Source organism: Petromyzon marinus, chromosome 25 (assembly GCF_048934315.1).
Source record: "Petromyzon marinus isolate PM22_M1 ecotype Great Lakes invasive population chromosome 25, UKy_Petmar_22M1.pri1.0, whole genome shotgun sequence".
In the NCBI taxonomy this organism is placed as follows: domain Eukaryota; kingdom Metazoa; phylum Chordata; class Hyperoartia; order Petromyzontiformes; family Petromyzontidae; genus Petromyzon; species Petromyzon marinus.
The window spans coordinates 11974514-11997764 of NC_133691.1; the positions used below are offsets into that span (position 1 = coordinate 11974514).

The 23251-nt window shown below is 55.4% G+C and overlaps 1 protein-coding gene and 1 long non-coding RNA gene across 3 annotated transcripts in view; both read right to left on the reverse strand.

Annotated features, from left to right (window-relative positions):
* LOC116945749 (uncharacterized) overlaps positions 1–10141 on the reverse strand; it is a 32223-nt gene extending 22082 nt beyond the window's left edge. The window contains exons 1-2 of one of the 2 annotated variants that reach the window (XR_004403363.2): positions 8727–10141; positions 45–172 (exon numbers count right to left, since the gene is read on the reverse strand). This is a non-coding gene — a long non-coding RNA (uncharacterized LOC116945749). The remainder of the gene's footprint in view (positions 1–44; positions 173–8726) is intronic. The other variant, XR_012945259.1, reaches the window with a different exon arrangement.
* A 1198-nt stretch (positions 10142–11339) lies between these two features.
* COG8 (component of oligomeric golgi complex 8) lies at positions 11340–20856 on the reverse strand. The gene is made up of 4 exons (XM_032960237.2): positions 19904–20856; positions 17973–18921; positions 14671–14839; positions 11340–12939 (listed from the first exon to the last, which is right to left on the reverse strand). Exons 1-4 carry the CDS (start codon positions 20401–20403, stop codon positions 12530–12532), a joined length of 2028 nt encoding a protein of 675 aa, XP_032816128.2. The 5' UTR covers positions 20404–20856; the 3' UTR covers positions 11340–12529.
* Positions 20857–23251: the final 2395 nt, after the last annotated feature.

The following is a 23251-nucleotide window of genomic DNA, read 5'->3' on the forward strand; positions in this document are numbered from 1 at the left end:
CGAGACATGTGGGGCGTTCCAATTTGGGGGATGCGAGCGCTCACCCGGTTTTGATGAAGACCCACGCAGGCCGGCGAGTGGGGTGAGATCCCGCTCACAGAGACATCCATGGCGTTGGTCATCAGCTACTGTGTCCAGCCCCGCAGGAGCCAGTGGTGGAAATTCCACGTTCCTATGGTGGTGGAGGCGGCGGGCGCAGTCTATCCATGGGACAACCACTGTTGGTCTTCCACACAAAGTGGCACTCACCTGCTATTGATAAGGGACACGCTCTAATTTTGATGGGTTAAGTTGTTTATGCGGCGAAAGTCTCACCGAGTCTCAACTTCTCTGAGATTCATCAGCAGGGTGTAGCCCACAACCAAACGCTGCCGTGTTTCCCACATGTCCCAGGCTACGAGGCTTCACCGAACACCCTCACGGTGTGTGTGTGCCAGTGTGTGTCTGAGCAGAGTTGGTGTGTGGAGCGGTAGTGTAGCAGTTAGCGCGCTGCGCTACGAACCCGGTAATCCAAGTTCGATTCCCGCTCACGGCCAACACCAGTGACGATTTTCTGAACCAGTCTTGGGCCTCCCCGAGGTCGACTCAGCCTCAAATGAGTACGGCGTGTAAACATCGCCACTCGGGAGACAAAGGCGGACGGGCGTGGTGCTGGCCACCCACCCACTCGTGTGCCATACCGGTTTTCATAGGTGCTCGCTAACAGCACTTGCCCCAAATGTATGTTAAGTCTATACGGGGGATCTTGGTCTTGAGCAGAGTTTGTACAATTCGAGCACGCTGTGAAATTTCATCAACATGAAATGTCACGGACTAACCGCACGGAGTCTCAAGACTACGTCTCAAGCTAACACATAGATGCTGTTATATTTGGAATGGTGTGGCCAATTCTACCGATAGATTCAGGGAAGACCCACTGCGCTATATCGATATTTTCCAGAAGCGACCTGATTACCAGAAATGATAGCTCAATCAAGTGGCTTATCACATGGAAATGTATCGCAGCCAGAGACTCTAAACGCGTGATGTTGATTCTGAATGTGGAGGGAAAAACCGGACGACCCGGATTAAAATATCCACGCGAACACGAGCAAATAGACATGCAAACTACAAATATACAGCAGCAGGCGTCAGGGTCAAGATAAAACCCACGACCTCCTGTATACCAGGCGAGGTAGTTAACATCTCATAGCCACCACGGCGAGATGTTAAATTAATTAAAAGCCTCCGCGCGTCCCCCACAAACGTCAAGGCAAATACATGTTTTCGTAAGCAGTCTCCCATGTAAAGATATCGGCACCATCGCTTCTCGCAAACATCCACTCAGCCGTGGGGTATCTACACATGGATCGTGGTGGAGATGTTAACTACCTTGCCTGGTATACAGGAGGTCGTGGGTTCCACCCCGACCCTGACGCCTGTTGTATATTTGGAGTTTGCATGTTCCTCCACATTAAGACTCACCATGCTTTCCGCGTGATGATAAGCTTACTTCGTTAAGCTATCATTTGCGGCCAGACCGCTTGTGATAAAGAGCTATATAGCTCAAGCGGGACTCACGTGGGAAATGAAACAAAAATAGTTTTGGTTTAGTTTATAGTTTGTAAGTTAACGTCAGCATGGTTTTCACTGCGAGTCAGGGAGAGGAACACGTGGGTTCGAGAGTGTCTCGCAGGTTAGAGACATCACCCTGCTAATCAAAGAGTCACGGGGTTTGGGGTGAGCAGCAGGAGAGGCGGCGAGACGAGAGACGGTGGCCGTGGGGTCGAGGCTGGTTACGGAGTGTGTGTACGTTGGACTTCTTTCGCACCGTACGTAGCCAACCGTGATAATTGGAGGTTTCTAGTGGCAGCCCAAGGGTGGGTGGGTGGGGGATGACGCGCGCCACAGAGGACACACAAAGCGGAGATGGAGCGATTCAAAAGCATGCCGTGTTCAGTTGTAAATCGTGAGATCGTTACTCACATCACAAGACTGTCGAGGCCTTGGGGGGGGGGGGGGGGGTTAATCTAGCAGTGATGGTTTTCGTGATGTTTTCTAACGTGGTGCTCATTAGGAAATGATTGTAATAATTACTGTGGTTATACTATTAGTACAGTGGTTATACTATGAGTAGTATTGTATGGGTATTCATCTTAGACTCGTGGCTATCATGAGACTGTAATTTGGATTTAGTTGATGTAACTCGGGAGATAATTAAGGTACAGCCGTCTGATGCGTGGTGTCGTTCGGCACGATGTCCGACGTTTCGCGTCACGTTCTGGGAACTTCTTCTGGAAGTGGACAAACTTCCAGCACGTGGCGCGAAACTTCGGACACCCACGTGCTGGGAACGTCTGCACTTCCAGGAAGGAGCTCCCAGCACCTGGTGCGAAACGTCGGACATCGTGCCAAACAGCACGCAGTACGAAGCCCGAACACAGCACACTGCGGAACCCCCATGCAGTGTACAGTCATTCAAATATCATAACGACAGTGGTCATGATAATATTTTAATTGGAATGAAAATTATTATATTATAGGCAATACAAGTGTAACATTAAAATGACGCTCGATTGCAAAGACAGCAAATTCAATTCAATTCCTTGAGCTTTAATCGGGGATTATCATTGGGATTCCGCTCAGTGTGCGTGGGGTGCTACGGTGGCGAGATGTTAACCACCTCGCCTGGTCTACATGAGGTCGTGGGCTCGATACAGTTTGCGTGTCTCTCTCCCGGTGGTCGCGTGGATTTTTCTCGGGGTCCTCCGGTTTTTCCCCTCCACATTTAGAAGCAAGGTCACGCGTTTAGAGTATTTGACGACTGCTATGCATTTACACGCGATGATGATAAGCCACTTCGTTGAGCTATCATTTGTGGCCAGGTCGCTTCTGAAAAAGAGCTTCATAGCTCAGTAGGCCTTGCTTGGCAAAATAAAACATTGTTTAGTTTCGTTCAGCGTAATTCACCCTGACTTGTAGAGAAAAATAATCCTCGCTGACCGGTCTGATGAAGTAGGGGCTACCAACCCCCACCTGGCACGCGAGGGTTATCTCCGGGCGTTCCGGTTTGCTCCCACGTGCAGCATTAACACTCGTCAATTGGACGAAAACATCTTAATATACGGAGGACCGCAGAGTTTTGTGGCAAATGAAGTTGTTCTCTCTCCTCGAGAGCGAGCGACTAATGTGCGGCTACAGCGACGCGTTACGAGTGCGGATGAATCACAGTGTCATGGAGTCAGTGGTGGACATTCGGTGTTCCTATGGCGGGGCCGAGGCTACCCATAGGATAACCGCCGTTGACTTCCACGCTGTGGCGCGCATGTTATCAGTTTTTTTTAATATCACAAATATGTACGCGGGTGCTTTGCATGATTAGTTTTGTTACTGGAATAAATGAACCAATTGTTATTCTATTCTTGGTTCTTTCGGTAAAGTCACGTAGGAGGGAAACAATAAAATAATAAAAATATAAACCAATAAAATTCTCACGACGTCTCGACTGCAACACAAGCAATCATCATCAGGTGTGAAAACCACAGCAAGAAAATCGCTATTGCTCGTTACCTATGACGCGTGTGTCGGCGTCGTTGAGAGACACGTTACGTTGATGAATCGATAAGGGCATCTGCCGAGCCGAGATCTCGACACACCCACCGAATCGCGAGTGCAACATTTCGCCGTTCACCGTTCAAGGTGTGAGGTCTGCGGTGACTCTGCCGCTGCGGCGTTGGGGCCCTAGGAGAGCGGCAAACAGCAAAACACGGAGCACGGTCGCCCTGAACAGCGCGTGTGTGTGTCGTGGCCTTGGAAGGAAATGTATACAATAGGCGACGTTTCGGGGGAACGGCCCTTCTTCATGGCATATCAATAATTTAAGTGAAGAAGAAGAAGAGGAGGGGACTCTGCCCGAAACGTTGCCGATCTTAAATATTTTATATTAAGGCCGCATTGGTTGTAATTGGCGTATGTGGAGGAGAGTTTCGGTGTTTGCGGATCGCGAGTTCACGCGCCCCCCCCCCATCCCCTTGCTGAAGCCACTAGAGGCCGTTACATTCGTCAGAAAAGTAAATTACGAAAAAAATCGCTTCTTGAAGCTTAATTGCGAACCCATTCCTGTCAACCCCTTATCAGTGCCCTGCCTTATTACAGACCAACGCAGACCTTGATGGTCACCCCGTGCCCTTAGAAATCTCAACGTTCATCCTACAAAGTCCCATCGCAAGAGAGAAACACAAACAAATAGACACATTTGTTTGCACGTATTGAACTCGGAATCGCGAACATTAAACTATTTACACTCTAATTACAAAGCACGGTCGCCCCGTGTCGCCTTTAACAGACTGTTGGGGCACGTTTCGGTTCGCGAGTTGCACCTATGAAGGCCGGAACAGCACACGACGGGTGCTGGTGTGTCCACCTCCACGCCCGGCCGTCTTTGTCTCTCCCAATGCTGATGATGTTAAACGGTGCGAAAAAAGTTCAACGTACATATATAGACTCACATGGTCACTCACCTCCTCACATAGTCACTCACCCATACACTCACCAATCCTACAATTAGCACGGTTGGCTACGTACGGTGCGAAAAAAGTTCAACGTACACGCAAATATAGACTTAGATGGTCACTCACCTACAAACACATAGTCACTCACCCACACACTCACCCATCCTGCGATTAGCGCCGTTGGCTACGTACGGTGCGAAAGAAGGTCAACATACATACGTCTGGCATCGGTGGTGAGCGGGAATCGAACTCGGCTGGCCGGGTTGGTAGCGCAGTGCGCTAACCGCTGCGCCACCGCTCCCCACCGAAGCACCCCGCGCTCAGCGGATGCTCGCGAGTCCGCGAGCGTCCGCGCGATCGTGGACGCTGCAAATTGCCGCGACACGGAGAGGCCCACGATACACATCGTGCGAAAATCGTGGATCGTTCGTCGCATTGCATTGTTTGGCTAAAAGTATATTTGTATGATTATTAACGAGCGCTAATTCTATAATGGAAAAAAAAAACAAGTTTTATTTCCTGGAAATACGTTATTATTGTTGTTGTTTGTTGTTGTTGAGATCACAATGTTAAAGTTCATAAGAGTTCTACATTAAATAGCTCTGTACTGATTAAATCACTTGCTGTGTCAATTGTTTTGGAGGTAATTGGAGTCTGCGATATTTAGATAATTACAATGTTACTGACAGAGGGGACTTTAATACCACAAGGCTTATGGCCACTTGACACAAGTCACGATAAAAAAACACCTACAAAGACACGCGGCTGTTAAAACAACTCGCGAAGGAATATAAAGAGAAGGGATTGGTGAGGATTAGGACATTCTGTACAGCCGTGAAGTCTTCATAGGATGCCGGAAGTAAAAACCAGAAGGATGAATTCTAGAAAAGAGTTCTCAGGCCACGCAAAATAGTTCAATAATATAAACATAGCCACTGTGGGGCGAAGCACGGAACACGAGGGGACGACTCGGAGAGAGAGAGGGGACGACTCAGAGAGAGAGGGAGGGGACGACTCAGAGAGAGAGGGGACGACTCGGAGAGAGAGAGAGGACGACTCGGAGAGAGATAGGGAGGGGACGACTCAGAGAGAGGGAGGGGACGACTGAGAGAGGGGACGACTCAGAGAGAGAGGGAGGGGACGACTCAGAGAGAGATAGGGAGGGGACGACTCAGAGAGAGATAGGGAGGGGACGACTCAGAGAGAGAGGGGACGACTCAGAGAGAGAGGGGACGACTCGGAGAGAGAGAGGACGACTCAGAGAGAGAGAGGGAGGGGACGACTCAGAGAGAGAGGGAGGGGACGACTCAGAGAGAGAGAGAGAGGGGACGACTCGGAGAGAGAGAGGACGACTCAGAGAGAGAGAGGGAGGGGACGACTCAGAGAGAGAGAGGGGACGACTCGGAGAGAGAGAGGACGACTCAGAGAGAGAGGGAGGGGACGACTCAGAGAGAGAGGGAGGGGACGACTCAGAGAGAGAGAGAGGGGACGACTCAGAGAGAGATGGAGGGGACGACTCAGAGAGAGAGGACGACTCAGAGAGAGAGGGAGGGGACGACTCAGGGAGAGGGAGGGGACGACTCAGAGAGAGAGAGGACGACTCAGAGAGAGGAAGGGGACGACTCAGAGAGAGAGAGAGAGGGGACGACTCGGAGGCGCCAGGACGAAGAGCCACGGACAAGCGGGAAGGCAGCAGCAGCCCCGCGGCAAGGAGCCAGCGCCACCAACAATTGTCCAAGTTCTGCCGTCCTCTATACATTAAGATGTTAATGAGTTATTTATACACGTGAGAGGAAACCGGAGAACCCGCAGAAAGCCCACGCGTGCGTGCGAGGGGGCAACACTCTATCCCATACAGGTGGAAATAGATGGGAGCCCACAGTTTTTGCTGCATGGTTTTTCCCCTGGCGGCCAACCCACGCGAAATAAATTTCGCAATATCTGTGCGTGATCTACCAACCCTCGCTGCTGCTTCCACAGCGCTGAACTACAGACCACGTGCACCGTAGCCACCACCACCACCGACGCCGAACGGCTCAGCAACGTATCGTCCTGAGCCGGCGGCACGCAGAGCAGGGCTGTCACCATCAGCTGGGACGTCTCAGTGGCAAGCTGTTAACTACCTCGCCCGGTTTACAGGAGGGTCGTGGTGTTCGAGACCGACCCTGGCGCCTGTTGTATATTCGAAGTTTGCGTGTCGCTCTCACTGTGGTCGCGTAAATTTGTCTCTGGGTGCTCCGGTTTTTCCCCTCCACATTTGGAATCAACGTCACGTGTTTAGAGCATTTGACTACTGCTATAAATGTGCACGTGATGATAAGCCGCTTCGTTCAGCTATCAATTGCGGCCAGGTCGCTTCTGAAACATAGATATATAACTCAGTGGACCTTACCTGCTTAAAAAAAAGTTTAGTTTTAGCTGATCTCATCATGATCGTGGGACGACCCCTAATTATTTCATAATCTCGTGCGTGTATGACTGACCGCACGTGCGTCAATATATTAAAACGCGTTACAAGTTACAAAGTTACACCGGGTTAAACAGGATCATATTTCAGCGAACTGCAGTTAAATAACTTTTAAACTGCATTTCTATTCATCATGAAAGTACAGCAAATCACAAATACCGATACAATAACAATTGTTCATTACAATTTACAGTTATGGGACAGTGATGTCGCGATAATCGTCATATTGTGTTCGTAAAAGCGTATGATGCGTTTCCCTTCAACGGTGGTGCCACGTTAGATTGTGGTGAGCGGTGGCACAGTGGTTAGTGCACTGCGCTACGAACCCAGATAACATCAGTGGCGATATACCTGAACCATGCCTGCACCCGCCACCCACTACACCAACCCCACCTGCATTGGCTAGCGTGGTGAAGTATGGTCAAACAGCCCCCACGACTGAAACGGCTTGCAGAACCTTCATCCAGCAGTGGACTGATCATGGCTGATGATTATGCAGGTGGCTGGTTCAGTGATAAGTATCTGGGTGTCTCTGTCGGTGCATCAACTTCCGGCAAGTCAACGGTAGTTGTTCCTCTGCCGTGACAGGGCCTGGTCATAGGAATGTGGAATTCCCACCACCGGCCAAAACCATGAACGCAGATCTGCACAGGCTCGATAGTCTATTGGGCAGGCACTTCAACGTTGTGCTCATGCGTAGGCCCACTTTGTACAGGTTTCAGCGTCACACTACACGGGGAAGGCGAATGACTTAGTCCACCGATGACGAGGATCGTTGCGTGGTTTACCGCATTCCTATTAAAAAATACTAAACTAGTTTTATTTTATTAGGTAAGGTCCACTGAGCTATATAACTCAGAAGCAACTTGGCCACATATGATAGCTCAACGAAGTGGCTTATCACGTGGATGTTTATAGCGGCCAAGTACTCTAGACGCACGTTTTTAAATGTGGAGGGGAAAAAAAACCGAAGGACCCGGAGAAAAATCCACGCGACAACGGGGAGAGAAAGAGAGACGCAAACTCCAAATATACAGCAGCAGCAGCAGCAGGCGTCAGGGTCGGGATCGAACCCACGACCTCCTGCATACCAGGCGAGGTAGTTAACATCTCGCCGCCGTGGCGCCGATGTTACAACACGGACCACACCACGTGTGGTCCGGAGCCATGTGTGTTTGAGTTCGTGGGACTTGTTACTTAGGTACGCGGAACGTTCAGCCGAGTCTGCATGTCACCCCCCCCACCCACGTAAGCCAGGTCTGAGGCCCGAATTCCACACGGTGCAGATTGTTTCTCGTTACGGCCAGAGTCGGCGACTCCGTGCCACATTCCAGCTCCTCCCAAGCCCTTTCGAGAACACCACGCGGCGTGCACGGCACTCGGCTTCGTCCGTCCGCAGCGCGTCCACGCGCGCACGCGCCGTGTTCACGCGCGCACGCGCCGTGCACACGCTGCGGACGGACGTGAACACGCGCCGTGTTCACGCAAAGGCTGCACGGCAAATTCGATCGCAATTCTTGCCGGTTGCAGCCTTGCAGAGGCTTAAACGACGCCCTGCGTCGGCACGGCGAGGTCTTCATCCCGCAGTGGATTGACTACAGCCGCCGATGATGATGATGACGATCATCATCATTATAAAACAATGTTATTATTAACGTGCACGTAATTGAAAAGCTGCGGGCCTATCATTCTCGGAATTGCACCAACAACCTCGGTTAAAGTATCTGCACAACGCCCTGCGTGTAATTCAACTTGATGAGGACACTCACCTGGTGACGGGCGATGGATGCGAAGAGCAGGAGCCGAGCTGGTGTGGGGGAGAAGAGGAGCAGACGAGGGGGAGAAGAGAAGGGAGTTGATGGTGAGGGAGGGGGGGACAAAGGGGGGGGGCAAGGGGGGCACGCGGGCATTGTGGTGAGACGGGGTTGAGAGGAGGAGCCTGGGGAGAGGAAGAGAGTGGAGCGAGGGGAGAGTGGGGGGGGAGAGGTGATCACGGGGAGGGGAGAGAGTGGGGATTCATTGAGAGGAGATGGAAAAAGAAGATGACAGGAGAGTGGAGAAGGGAAGATGAGAGGCAGCGAGAGAGTTAGAGATGTGATGGTGGAGCGAGATGGGGGAATGGAAATAAGAGGGGAGAGAAGAGAAATAAGGCAGAGGATAGAGAGGAAGGGGGAGAGTGTCAAGCGAGGAGAGGCGGGGAAAGGAGAGGTGGAGAGGAGAGAGAGAGATGGAGAGAGGGAATCGGGAAGTGGAAATCGGTGAGCTGGGAGAAAGGGAGAGGGGGGCTCTGGAAAGAAGGCGGAATGGAGCTCAGAGATGAAGACAAACAAAGAGTGGAGCGAGCAGCAGAGGGGATAGGAACAAGTGTTTTATAATGGAGAGGCGAGAGGGTGGGGAGAGAGAGAGAGAGAGCAGGGAGAGCGGGGAGTGCCCGGGAAGGGTGGGGTCCGTGAGCGTGGATGGCAAGTTCGTGATTCTCGTCACCGGTTGCCGTTTTAGTTTAACCGGATCGAGCTACTCACCTATTTATACTTACTATTTAAAAAACACAGCGCCTGCCATATAGATGTACTCCCCCCCCCCCCCGCCCTAGGAATGTGGAATTCCCACCTCTGGCTGAGCCCCAAAGAAACACGAACCGAGTTCAAAGCCACTTGGGACTTTTTAAGACTTTAAAAATATAACCATGCTTCCTCCCCCACACACACACACACCCTGGCGCTGTCCTCGGCGGTGAAAATTCCACATTCCTATGGCGGCCAATGGCAGTTTATCCATCACAGCGGCGTCGGGCTTTCTCGCAAATCGTCAGCGCGATGAAAACAAAAAATCGGAACTCGGGGCCCCCAAAGAACCACGGCGGCCCGCGCAGTGGCAGCAGCACGGCAGCAGCGCTTGCTCGGACCGGGCCGCCTCTGGAGCCGTTTATCGGCGGTGCGAGTCAGGGTTAGAGGGCGGCCGTCGGCGGCTCGTGGATGGTGGGGGGAGTAGGGAGAGGAGGGCGGGGGGGTGAGGTGGGGTGAGGGAGAGGCAGGGGGCAGCAGCGATGCAGGGCTCGCTCGCCAGACGCGACGCCAAGCGATCGCGCGCCACGCAGTTCCGTGGCTGCCGGCCCAGCACGCCGGGCCGGCACGCCAGCGATGTACGCCACACAAAGCGAGCTGTCAAGAGCCCTGCGGCTGTGGGAGGGTGGGCGGGTGGGGCGGCGGTGGGAGACGTGGGGGCAGCTGTCGGCAAGGTGCGAGATTGCTGTCCCAGAATCTGGGAGCAGGGCTGCTGGAACTGAATGTCTGGAATGAAAGTCTTAATGTTGTGTATGGGGGGGGGGGGCAGATGCTGACAAGGTGTGAAATATAAACAGAAATTCAGCGATTCCCTGCTCAATCGAGCATTGTGGTGGGAATTCCACGTTCACATGGCGGGGGTGCGAATCTAACCATGGGACAACCAATGTTGACTTCACCACAAAGTTGGTCCTTGTTTGCTGGCCCCACGGAGGGGAGGGATGGTGACGATGGGCCGAGTTAACCCCCCAAACCCAACCAGGGCCTGAACTCGGATCCTTCCGATGGCGAGCCGATCACTCCACCGGCCGGGAGCAGAGCGGAATCCCGGAGCGGAGCACAGCGGACCTGGGAGTCGTCTGGAACGCACCGCTCGTGTTGTTTGGAGCGACGCACGTACTTGGCAGTTTTCCGCATTAATCGTGAAATCTGTCGACAAAAATGTGCCGCCGTTTAGCGGCGGCCGTGATGACCATGGGGAGCAGGAATCCAGGCCGGGCTCCGTTATTTATATATTTGTTTAAAACTCAAGCGCTGTACATTTTATTTTTTGGTTCGGGAGGGGGAAGTGCATCTCGAAAAGCACGGAGCGAATTGCTGATCCGCCGCAGAATTGTTTCTTCCGAGATTGTCTCCCCCCCCCCACCCCTAGAGCGTGGCGACGTAAATAACCGCACGGAGCCAGGACCAGGAGTCCAACTTGTCAGTCCCACCCACTCCGAGGGGGCGAACATTTGAATTGAAAAGATTTCCCAATATGGTCATTGAAATACATTTATTATTAAAGTAATTTTCAATGGCCATATTGAGCGATTGCATCATTCACTTTGAATGGCCGTGTCCAGAAACTGCTAACTCGGGGGGAGAGGAGCGGTGGCACAGTGGTTAGCGCCCCACACTCCGAACCCAGCGAGCGGGGTTCGATTCCCAGTCACGGCGAACACGGGTTGCGTGCGATGCCTGAACCGATCCTGGGTCCACTCACCCCCTCTCACCAACCAGCACCGACCAACGTGGTCACGCGTAGGGAGAACCTGACCTCAACCAACACGGCATGCATGGGGAGGCCTTCATCCAGAAAGTGGACTCAAGAGTGCACTGTGTAATGTTGTTTTTATTGCAAGGCTTGGCCGGTCTATGCAGTCACCACCTTCTGCTGTCACCCCTGGACTAAGTGGACCACCGCGTTGAGTCCTCCACAAAGTCCCCGGGTCCCTGCCGCAACGAGCGACCGGTCAGGTGGGGACACCCAGCACGCACAAAGACAAAGCTCCCCCGTATAGCCTTCAACAGGGTGCTGGGGGCAAGTGCCATTGGTGAGCACCTAGAAGGCACGCACCAGAGGTGGGTGGCCAGCCACCTCGCCCCCCGGCCCCCCTTTTGCCTCCCCAGTGCTGATGTCTAACAAGTACCGCACCAGGCACGTACTCATCTATGGCCGAGTCGACTCGGGTGAGCCCCTGGGGACCGGTTCAGATCGTTCGTCACGGACGTTAAGTCGTGAGCGGGAATCCAACGTGGGTCGCGGCGCTAAACCGCCGAGCGGCGGCGCTAACCGCTGCGCCACCGCTCCCCGCGCGCTCGCAAACACACGCGCCCACACACCCAACACCCACCCACTGTTGCAACACGCGTTACACAACCCGCAAACACGGTGTTATCTCCCGATCCGCGACACGCACGCCCCAGAGCTTCCAATCAAATGTCAGTGCGGGAATGCACAACAGCAGCGAGCACGCAACTCAACAACAACACGGGGAGGGGGGGGGGGCAGAGGGAACAGCTGTATGTCGCCCCCCACAAACAACTTTCAGACATAGGAGATGAGCCATAAGCTGTGCCCCCTGGCCAACAATTAAGAGTTCCCATGGGGAAATGGTCGACTCGATACGGCACCACCCCCTCCAAGCTCGGACATCGCTCGCACGAACCCGTTGACAATTACTGTGCGAGTCTGACCCCAGACGAACACCAACATATAAAATGGTCTCCTTCTGCTGCACCACCATCTCCCAAATCCTTAACACCCCCACCCACGCAACCAACCACCCTCCACCCTCTCTTCGGGATCAAAACGTCGCCACCGGAGTGAGCGCCGTGGTCCCAGATGATGAGCAGTGTCTGCTTCATAAACGCCGCTCTCTGCCCGTTGTGACCTTTGCGAACCGAGCAGAGGTCATCAGCCCCCTCCAACACCCCCCCCCCCGCCGCCCCCGGGTCACCACCAGTCTCACTCAGGGGGGCAGCAGCACGACGTCACTACAAGCTGCCTCAACCTCGTTTCTCTCTCAATCCTCCTCCGCCTGGCTCCGTGAAATCGTGGGGGGCCCTTCCCCTTCCTCCGCTGCTGCTGCTGCTGCTGTTTGGGCATCCTGGGGGGGCGGCGTTGTTCCGGACGGAGCGTCCGAAGCAGGACTTGGGTCCCGCGGCGGGGGCTGGCCCTCGGTGGCAAGCGGTGGGCCGCCCGGGAGGATGGGGGGGACCGACCCGAGGACGGCGATCGCCTGGGGTGAGCCACTGCTTGCGGGCGGGAGAGGCGGGGGTCCCGAATGGGGGGGCGCCAGCACGAGCGGTGGCGGCGTGAGGGGGGGCAGCTCGGGCGGCGCGGGAGGGAGCAGCGGCGCCAGGGGGGCGACGATGGCCTCCACGTCCAAGCGGCCGAGGTGGCCCAGGCGCGAGAGATGGGCCAGCGGGACACCTGCAAGCAAGCAGACGGCAGGCACATGGGGGACACGGGGGACGCGGGGACGCGGGGGACACGGGGGACACGGGTACATGGGTACATGGGGGACACGGGTACATGGGGGACACGGGGACACGGGTACATGGGGGACACGGGGGACATGGGGGACACGGGGGACACGGGGGACACGGGGGACACGGGGGACGCGGGGACACGGGGACACGGGGGACACGAGGGACACGGGTACATGGGTACATGGGGGACACGGGTACATGGGTACATGGGGGACACGGGTACATGGGGGACACGGGTACATGGGGGACACGGGTACATGGGGGACACGGGGGACATGGGGGACACGGGGACATGGGGGACACGGGTACATGGGGGACACGGGTACATGGGGGACACGGGGACACGGGGGACACGGGTACATGGGGGACACAGAGACACGGAGACATGGGGGACACGGGTACATGGGTACATGGGGGACACGGGTACATGGGTACATGGGGGACACGGGTACATGGGGGACACGGGTACATGGGGGACACGGGTACATGGGGGACACGGGGGACATGGGGGACACGGGGACACGGGGGACACGGGTACATGGGGGACACAGAGACACGGAGACACGGGGGGACAGGCGCATGGACGCACGGGGACAAGGTCACAGGTGGACATGGAGACACAAGGACACGAGGAATGGGGGACACAGGTACACGGAGGCACGGGCACACGGGGACACAAGCAAAGCACCACTCAGCATTCCGCCCAGGCCTAGGTGAGACCTCACACATGGCTGAGAGAGTGATTTGTGTACGGCACAGAGAGAAGTGGCCCTGCCAGGGGAATGCGGAATTTCCAACCGGTGGCTCGGAACCAACTATGGTTACGAATGCTGCCCGGCAATCGACACAAATTACCAGAGTCTGACTGCGGTCACGGTGGTACGTGCATGTGTGTACGAGGGTGTATACAGGCGTGTGCACAGGTGTGTGCGTGCACAGGTGCGTGCACAGGTGTATGGGCGTATTCAGGTGCGCGAGCATGTGGGGATTGGTTTATGTAGATGTCAGTGCACTGCGCTATGAACCCGGCGACCCGAGTTCGATTTTCCACTCACCATCAATAATAGTGGCGAATATTTGAACCGCTCCTGGTTTTCCCCCTAGATCCACTCTGTTTTAAATGAGTGTGTCATTAACATAATCATTGGGGAGACAAAGGCGGACGGGCGGGCGTGGTACTAGCCACGCCCCACCTCTTGTCGTTGCCCGCTAACGGCACTTGCCCCGGACATCTTGCTAGAGGCTACACGGCTTGATCTATGTCTTTGTGTGTGCATTGGTGTGTGCGTGGGTGTGTGCGTGCGTGCGTGTGTGTGTGTGTGCGTGGGGAGCGATAGTGTAGCGGTTAGCGCGCTGCGCTATGAACCTGGCGACCTAGGTTCGATTCCTGCTCACGGCCAACACCAGTGACGATTATCTGAACCGGTTCCGGGCCTCCCCTAGGTCGACTCAGCCTCAAATGAGTACCTGGTGCGGTGTGCAAACATTGCCACTAGGGAGACAAAGGCGGTCGGGCGTGGTGTTGGCCACCCACCCCCTTCGTGTACCGTTCCGGCCTTCATAGGTGCTCGCTAACAGCACTTGCCCCTACAGTCTGTTAAGGCTATATGGGGGGATCTTTGTCTTTTGTCTTTTGTGTGTGCGTGCGTGCGTGCGTGTGCTTGGCCCCCACCGAGCGCGCGTGCGAGCTCCGCGGGGGGGAACAGTGCCTGCAGGCAGCGGTCGACGTGCGGCACCAGCTCCCGCGCCAGCGCCGCGCAGAAGCGCGAGAACAGCTCCGCCTCGCGGGCGCTCATCGCCGGCTCCTCCGCGCGGTGGAATGCCAGCACCGCGTCCACCGCCTGCCCACGGCACAAAGAGAACAATCCCCCGTGTAGCCTCGACGGACTGTTGGGGCAAGGGCTGTTACATAGGCGAGTCACGCCTGTGAAGGCCGGCAAGGCGCCTCATTTGAGGCAGAGTCGACCTTGGGGAGGCCGATGACCGGTCCAGATAATCGTCACCGGTGTCGACCGCGAGTGGGAATTGAACTCGGGTCGCCGGGTGAGTCGCACAGCGCAGCGCTAACTGCTGCGCTTAGTACACACAAAAGACAAAGATCACCCGGATAAGCTTAACAGACTGTTGGGGCAAGTGCTGCAAGCGAGTGGCGCTTGTGAAGGCCGGCACACCGCACGAGGTGTGTGGCCAGCACCATGCCCGGCCGCCTTTGTCTCCCCAGTGGCGATGTTAACACATCTCACCAGGTACTCATTTGAGGCCGAATCGACCTAGGGGAGGACTAGGACTGGTTCAGATAATCGTCACCGGTATTGGCCGTGCGTGGGAATTAACCTCGAGTGGCCGGGTTCGTAGCGTAGCGTGCCAACCGCTACACTGCCGCTCCCCACACACGCACGCACAAACACAGATATCCCCCGTATCGTCTTAAGACTAAACACTCTTCTCTGAGAGTGTTTGGCGCGTGGTAAGAAACTGCCCAGAGAACAGCCATGCACACGAGCTGGGTAACATTCAGAGCACCAAGCAGACGTCACCAAGAAACCATTGCTGCGGTGCCTATCTGCTGGCCAACTCGAAGCCCATGCCTATAACACCTGGTATTTCCCGGGCAGTCTCTCCATCCGAGCGTAAACCGGGCTCACACTTCACGCGGCTTCCGAGGATCTGACGAGATCGGGCGCGTTCAGGGCCATTTGGTAATTTCTGGGTGGCACAAGAGTTGGTGGGACAGTGAATGGCGAGGAGGGTGGTTGAGAGGCGAGGTTACGTACGCGTAATAAATACGAGACGCATCTGACCGAGAACCACAGATTGATAGTTGAGCCGAGGACGGCCGGACGGAGCCTAACTCTGAAACGTTTCTTTCAGAATACATTTTCCGTTAGGGGTGGCATTCCTCCTTACGAGGACACAGGAAATTGCGCATCTAAAATTAGAACATGACCGACGACGACTGGAAGGCGGCAAGCAGCAACAGCGGTGAGGTGTGATGGCATCGTCAGAATTGGCAATCACGGCCTCCTAACTTTACAACCCGTGAAGAAAAAAAATCCGCATGACCTCGACACACAAACGTCAATGTCCTCCCTCCGACTCTCGTCCCAGGGGACTGCGACACGAATCGACGGCTCGGAGGGGCGGCCTTAACCCACAGCAGTGGACCGACCACGGCCGGTGACGAGTGTGGAATGCCCACACCTGCCTTTCAGAATTCGTCTGGGCTCGTGTCACCTGCTTCAAATAAAGGGGGCGATTGCTGGGAGTACAGTGCAGCCTCGCAGCTTCACAGAACCCAGGGGCCGTTTACAGTCCAGCTTTGATCCAAATCAATGCCGGTATTTTTTTTCTTTTTTCCCCTCCGAGCGCATAACCAGCCGGGCGGGAGTCTGCCGAGCGGCCGGCGCTGCCAAGACGCGCTCCGTAAACAGTGTCGGAATGTCATGGCAATCGCGGTCAATACGATCGCTTGTGAGGTGCGCGCACACACAGCGGCGCCTGGCACCTTCGGCTGCCAGTAGGCCCTCTGAGCGACTCAAACCCCTCATGAAAAGATACCCTCCCTTTCCACGCGAGCCGTGTCCTCTCTCAATGGGGTCGGAGATTACGGCCCCCTTCCTTCCATTTAGCTCTGTACATAATATTACTCTGCAGTTTGTTAGTCTATGGGCAGTGTTAGTCTATGGGCGGTGTTAGTCTATGGGCGGTGTTAGTCTATGGGCGGTGTTAGTCTACGGGCGGTGTTAGTCTATGGGCAGTGTTAGTCTACGGGTAGTGTTAGTCTATGGGCAGTGTTAGTCTACAGGTAGTGTTAGTCTACGGGTAGTGTTAGTCTATGGGCAGTGTTAGTCTACAGGTAGTGTTAGTCTATGGGCGGTGTTAGTCTATGGGCAGCGTAAGTCTATGGGCAATGTTAGTCAATGGGCAGTGTAAATCTATTGGCAATGTTAGTCAATGGGCAATGTTAGTCTACGGCCACGTGCATCATAACCACCATCGCCTGGCATTTCAATTATGCACGAAAACCACATCGAGTCTCCCGCACTGACTCAGCGGGGTGAAGTATGGTCAGATACGACCCATACGGCGTGTGGAGGCACTCATCAAGCAGCGGAAAGACAATAGGTCTGGAACATCATTCACCCTTTCCCGTTCCGAGACGTCTGCAAGTTGCAGGTCGAGTCCCATTCACCACTGAATCTCGGAACGTGCACGCGGTTAGTGTTAATTTTATTTAGAGAGGCGTAGCGCTGCTGTCTATTAAAGACATTGTACTCACCGCAGAGAACTGTAGCGACACGACCGAACTCTACGATAGCCGGTGTCAAACTGTGCCACACGCCCTCCCGCATGGCCTTTTACTTAGGACGTACGTACATGCACGTCATCGCAATGGTACATGCACATCATCGCAAAAAGGGCTAACTAGGAACCGTCTGTTTGCGAGCGGTTCAGCCTGGACCCTCCCTACGAGCCCCCTGGCTTTTCCAGCATTTGCCGTTTACCGGCACCGCAGACGCAATCCAATTGTCACGTACGCCCTCGACCTAACGTGGTTTACCAGTCACCGTGCGAACGCACGTCTGCCATCTGCCGTTGGCAGACCCCCTGCCAGGCTGTGGGTGATACGACCATGTGGGCTGCATTTGCGCTGTTCGTCAGCACCGGGATTGGGCGAGTGTTGTTTGCTGCGAGAGTGTCAGGAGTGCGAGGACGGCGGTGGCGAGCGAGATCTGAACCGGCCGTGACAGCCACCACCCTCCACTAGCAGCGGATTTGTACACACGTCCCGACCTCACCCCGACCATACCACAACCTCGCCCACACCCCAACTACACACCAACCATAGCCTGACTGCACTCACGTGGACCACACCCCAACCTCACCCACACTCCAATCTCACCTTGACCACACCTCAACCTCAACTACCCCCCCCACCCACCGCCCCGAACCTCACCCGCACCCCGACCTCACCCCGACCAGCGTGGCCTCCACGCAGGCCCCAACATCCTCCGCCAGCGCGAGCGGGCAGCACAGCCGCAGCTCGTTGAACGCCGCCAGAACGTTGTTGAGGAAGTACCCCAGCGGCGGGAAGTCCATGAGCGATGCCGGCGGCTGCAACGACGCTCCGGCCTGCTGCTGCTGCTGCTGCTGCTGCTGCCAGGTTGCCGCACCCTGGGCGCCAACCCCTCTCTCCGGGCGGATTCCCGCGCCGCCCGTGAGCTTGAGCGGCGTCGCCACCAGCGTGTAGGCGTCCATGTCGTCCCGGAACGCGTCGCCCGCCTCGGCCAGCGCCCGCGCCAGCGCCTCGCGCGCCGCCTCCTGGAAGAGCGGCGCCAGCAGCGCGCGGAAGTCGGCGCCCACGCGCCCGAACGACAGGCCGAAGTAGAAGCACTGGCCCACGAGGGCATCGAGACGCGGGCCCACGCCGGCGCGGAGGGCCGCGCGCAGCGTCGCGAGGAAGTCCGCCACCTTGCGGGCCACCCACGCGTGGAAGAGGGCCCCCTCGCGGGCCGAGTCCCGCTCGCCGACGCCGACCGACGACGACGCCGCCGCCTCTGGCGGCGCGTCGTCGTCGGCGAAGACGGCGCGGTACTGCGTGACGACGTCGAAGAGGTGCACGCGGCAGGCCTCCACCGTCTTGGCGACGCGGGCGTAGGGGTCGTCGCGCGGCAACGCCGACAGCGCCGCGGCGAGCCAGGCGTCGCGCGCCTGCAGGAACTTGAGGCGCAGCTCGGCCTCGGAGAAGGCGCGCATGCGGCGCAGGTAGCCGACGGCGCGGAGGCACGCGGGCAGCGCCAGCGCCGTGCGCAGCTGCTGCAGCAGCTGGCTGAGCATGAGCTGCGCGGAGGCGCGCACCTCGCTCACGATGGCGGCCACCACGGGGATGGAGGCGTGGCGCTTCTCAAGACGCTTCACGTACCTGCGTGGAGGTGGACAGCGGTGGTGGTGGTGGGGGAGGGAGGGTGGGGATCAAGCTCAGCCGCGACCGGCGCTCGGGGTTGAGCTGTCATTAGAGTGGCCGGATGTGGGGATGCTGCTGCTGCTGCTGCGTTGGCAGTGGTGCACAAACAACAGACAAACCTCCAACACATTCGTCAACAACACTGTGTATGGCATTAAAATGTAAAACAATAAATAATGTATGGCTATAATAGGCGACGTTTTGGGTAATAGCCATTCTTCAGAGCACACAAACAGAGCGGCAGCCAGAGGGGACACAGGCAGAGTGGATGACAGAGTCGGGAGACTGCATTTGTATCTTAGTTTTTCCACCATGGAGGCTCCCTGCGAGGTGACCAGGTCAGGTCACCAGGTCGGGGAGTCGGGTCACCAATTCAGAATGGTCACCTATACTCGCGCGGTGGAAGTGGGGGTCACGCATACTCGTGCGGGGAGGGGGTCACGTATACTCGCGAGGGGGGGGGTCACCTATACTCGCGTGGGGGGGGGGATGTGGGGGTCACCTATACTCGCGTGGGGGGTGGGGGTCACCTATACTCCCGCGGGGGGGGTCACCTATACTCGCGAGGGGGGTCACCTATACTCGCGTGGGGGGGTGGGGTCACCTATACTCGCGGGGGGGGGGTCACCTATACTCGCGGGGGGGGGAGTCACCTATACTCGCGGGGGGGGGGGTGGGGTCACCTATACTCGCGGGGGGGGGGGTGGGGTCACCTATACTCGCGGGGGGGGGGGGTCACGTATACTCACGGGGGGGGTCACGTATACTCGCGGGGGGGGGGTCACCTATACTCGCGCGGGGGGGGGGGTCACCTATACTCGCGGGGGGGGTCACCTATACTTGCGGGGGGGGTCACGTATACTCGCGGGGGGGGGTCACCTATACTCGCGGGGGGGGGGGTCACCTATACTCGCGGGAGGGGGGGGGGGTGTTCACCTACTCGAGCAGCTCGAGTGCCTCGTCGTAGTAGGCGTTGCGCACGCACGTGTCCATGAGCTGCGGCGCCTCCAGCAGCTCCAGGAGCTCGGTGTGTCGGCCCAGCGTCAGGGCGTTCGTGCGCCGCTGGGCCCCGAGGCCTTCGGCGTCGCGCGCGAAGCGTCGGCAGCGCTCGCCGAAGGCGGGCAGCTTGTCGAGCAGGGCCCCCAGGCGCTCCTCGACGTCGCCGAAGTCGCGCAGCACCCGCGCCGAGCACTCGGCCGTCTGCACGAAGGTGCCGTGGTCGTGGTAGGCGAGCTCGCGGGTCTGCTGCTGAACGCGGCCGCGCTCCTCGGCGAGGCGCTCGGGCTCCCGCCGCAGCCACTCGACGCCGTGCGAGCTCAGCTCGTGCAGGTAGAGGCCCACGTCGCCGCTGTCGCGCCAGCCCGCCGGCAGCGAGTCGCCGAGGAGCGAGGCGAGCGAGGCGAGCTCATCCTCGCCCTCGTCCTCGAACGCCGTAGCCATTGATCCGAGCGCGGCAGGCGGCAGGCGGCGGTGGGGGGTTCTTCCTGGCGTAGCGCGTTTTAAAAGCGTACAGCGTATAAGCTCGGCCCGCGGTGTCGCCGCGTCCCATTGGTCGACGCTGAGCGCGTGTTGCAGCGTAGCCCAATCAAAAGAGCCGACACGGCGGGAGTCGCCTACGCGGACTGTGGAATGTGAAGGCGGATCTGGCCACGGTGGCAATGTCCGTCAAAGTTCGCGCCCGGGGGCCCGCGGTTTGCGATGGGGTTCCCACCTGTCCCGGGGTTTAACCCGAGCAGTCCGAGAATTAGTGTTTGTGTGCGAGGAATTTATTTGGTCCGAGATCTGGTGGTGGTGGTCTCTGCATTGTGTTGAGCTTCATATTACCGTTTCCCGCACTATGTTTAATGTGAAAGTACTGTACAGTAGCAGCTCTGTACGTAACATGACACTCAACCTGCAACACTTTCATTTGCCAAGTCCATACCTGTCAACCCCTTATCAGTGCCTGCCTTATTACAGGCCAATTCAGACCTTATTGGTCACCCCTTGCCCTTATAAATCTCAACGTTCATCCTACAAAATCCCATCACAAGGGAGAAACACAAACAAATATACAAAAAAAACGTGTTTTTGTTGCCCGTATTGAAACGGCTGTACGCCGCATGGACCTGGAACCTCAATTTCCCTGTTCAAGAATACGGGGTAAACCACGTGGGTTGACAGGTATATAAGTTACTCGGTAACTCGCCAACACATTAATTTGGCAAGTCACTCAGTAACTAAACCGGTCATTGATTTGGCAAGTAACTCGGTAACTCATTCATTTGGCAAGTTACTCGGTAACTCGCCCACTCATTCATTTGGCAAGTTACTCGGTAACTCACCACTCATTCATTTGGCAAGTCACTCGATAACTCACCACTCATTCATTTGGCAAGTTACTCGGTAACTCGCCCACTCATTCATTTGGCAAGTTACTCTATCGCCCACTCATTCATTTGGCAGGTTACTCGGTAACTCACCCACTCATTCATTTGGCAAGTCACTCGGTAACTCGCCCACTCATTCATTTGGCAAGTTACTCGGTAACTCACCCACTCATTCATTTGGCAAGTTACTCGGTAACTCGCCCACTCATTCATTTGGCAAGTCACTCAGTAACTCACCCACTCATTCATTTGGCAAGTTACTCGGTAACTCACCAAACTCATTCATTTGGCAAGTTACTCGGTAACTCACCAAACTCATTCATTTGGCAAGTTACTCAGTAACTCACCCACTCATTCATTTGGCAAGTTACTCGGTAACTCGCTCATTCATTTGGCAAGTTATTCTATCGCCCACTCATTCATTTGGCAAGTCACTCGGTAACTCACTCATTCATTCATTTGGCAAGTTACTCGGTAACTCACCCACTCATTCATTTGTAAGTCACTCGGTAACTCACCCACTCATTCATTTGGCAAGTTACTCGGTAACTCGCTCACTCATTCATTTGGCAAGTTACTCGGTAACTCGCCCACTCATTCATCTGGCAAGTTACTCGGTAACTCACCACTCATTAATTTGGCAAGTTACTCGGTAACTCGCCCACTCATTCATCTGGCAAGTTACTCGGTAACTCACCCACTCATTCATTTGGCAAGTTACTCGGTAACTCGCCCACTCATTCATTTGGCAGGTTACTCGGTAACTCACCCACTCATTCATTTGGCAAGTCACTCGGTAACTCGCCCACTCATTCATTTGGCAAGTTACTCGCTAACTCACCAAACTCATTCATTTGGCAAGTTACTCGGTAACTCACCAAACTCATTCATTGGGCAAGTCACTCGGTAACTCACCCACTCATTCATTTGGCAAGTTACTCGGTAACTCACCAAACTCATTCATTTGGCAAGTTACTCGGTAACTCACCCACTCATTCATTTGGCAAGTCACTCGGTAACTCACCCACTCATTCATTTGGCAAGTTACTCGGTAACTCACCCACTCATTCATTTGGCACGTTACTCAGTAACTCACCCACTCATTCATTTGGCAAGTTACTCGGTAACTCGCTCATTCATTTGGCAAGTTACTCTATCGCCCACTCATTCATTTGGCAAGTCACTCGGTAACTCACTCATTCATTCATTTGGCAAGTTACTCGGTAACTCACCCACTCATTCATTTGTAAGTCACTCGGTAACTCACCCACTCATTCATTTGGCAAGTTACTCGGTAACTCGCTCACTCATTCATTTGGCAAGTTACTCGGTAACTCACCCACTCATTAATTTGGCAAGTTACTCGGTAACTCACCACTCATTAATTTGGCAAGTTACTCGGTAACTCACCCACTCATTCATCTGGCAAGTTACTCGGTAACTCACCCACTCATTCATTTGGCAAGTCACTCGGTAACTCGCCCACTCATTCATTTGGCAAGTTACTCGGTAACTCACCCACTCATTCATTTGTAAGTCACTCGGTAACTCACCCACTCATTCATTTGGCAGGTTACTCGGTAACTCACCCACTCATTCATTTGGCAAGTCACTCGGTAACTCGCCCACTCATTCATTTGGCAAGTTACTCGATAACTCACCAAACTCATTCATTTGGCAAGTTACTCGGTAACTCACCAAACTCATTCATTAGGCAAGTTACTCAGTAACTCATCCACTCATTCATTTGGCAAGTTACTCGGTAACTCGCTCATTCATTTGGCAAGTTACTCTATCGCCCACTCATTCATTTGGCAAGTCACTCGGTAACTCACTCATTCATTCATTTGGCAAGTTACTCGGTAACTCACCCACTCATTCATTTGTAAGTCACTCGGTAACTCACCCACTCATTCATT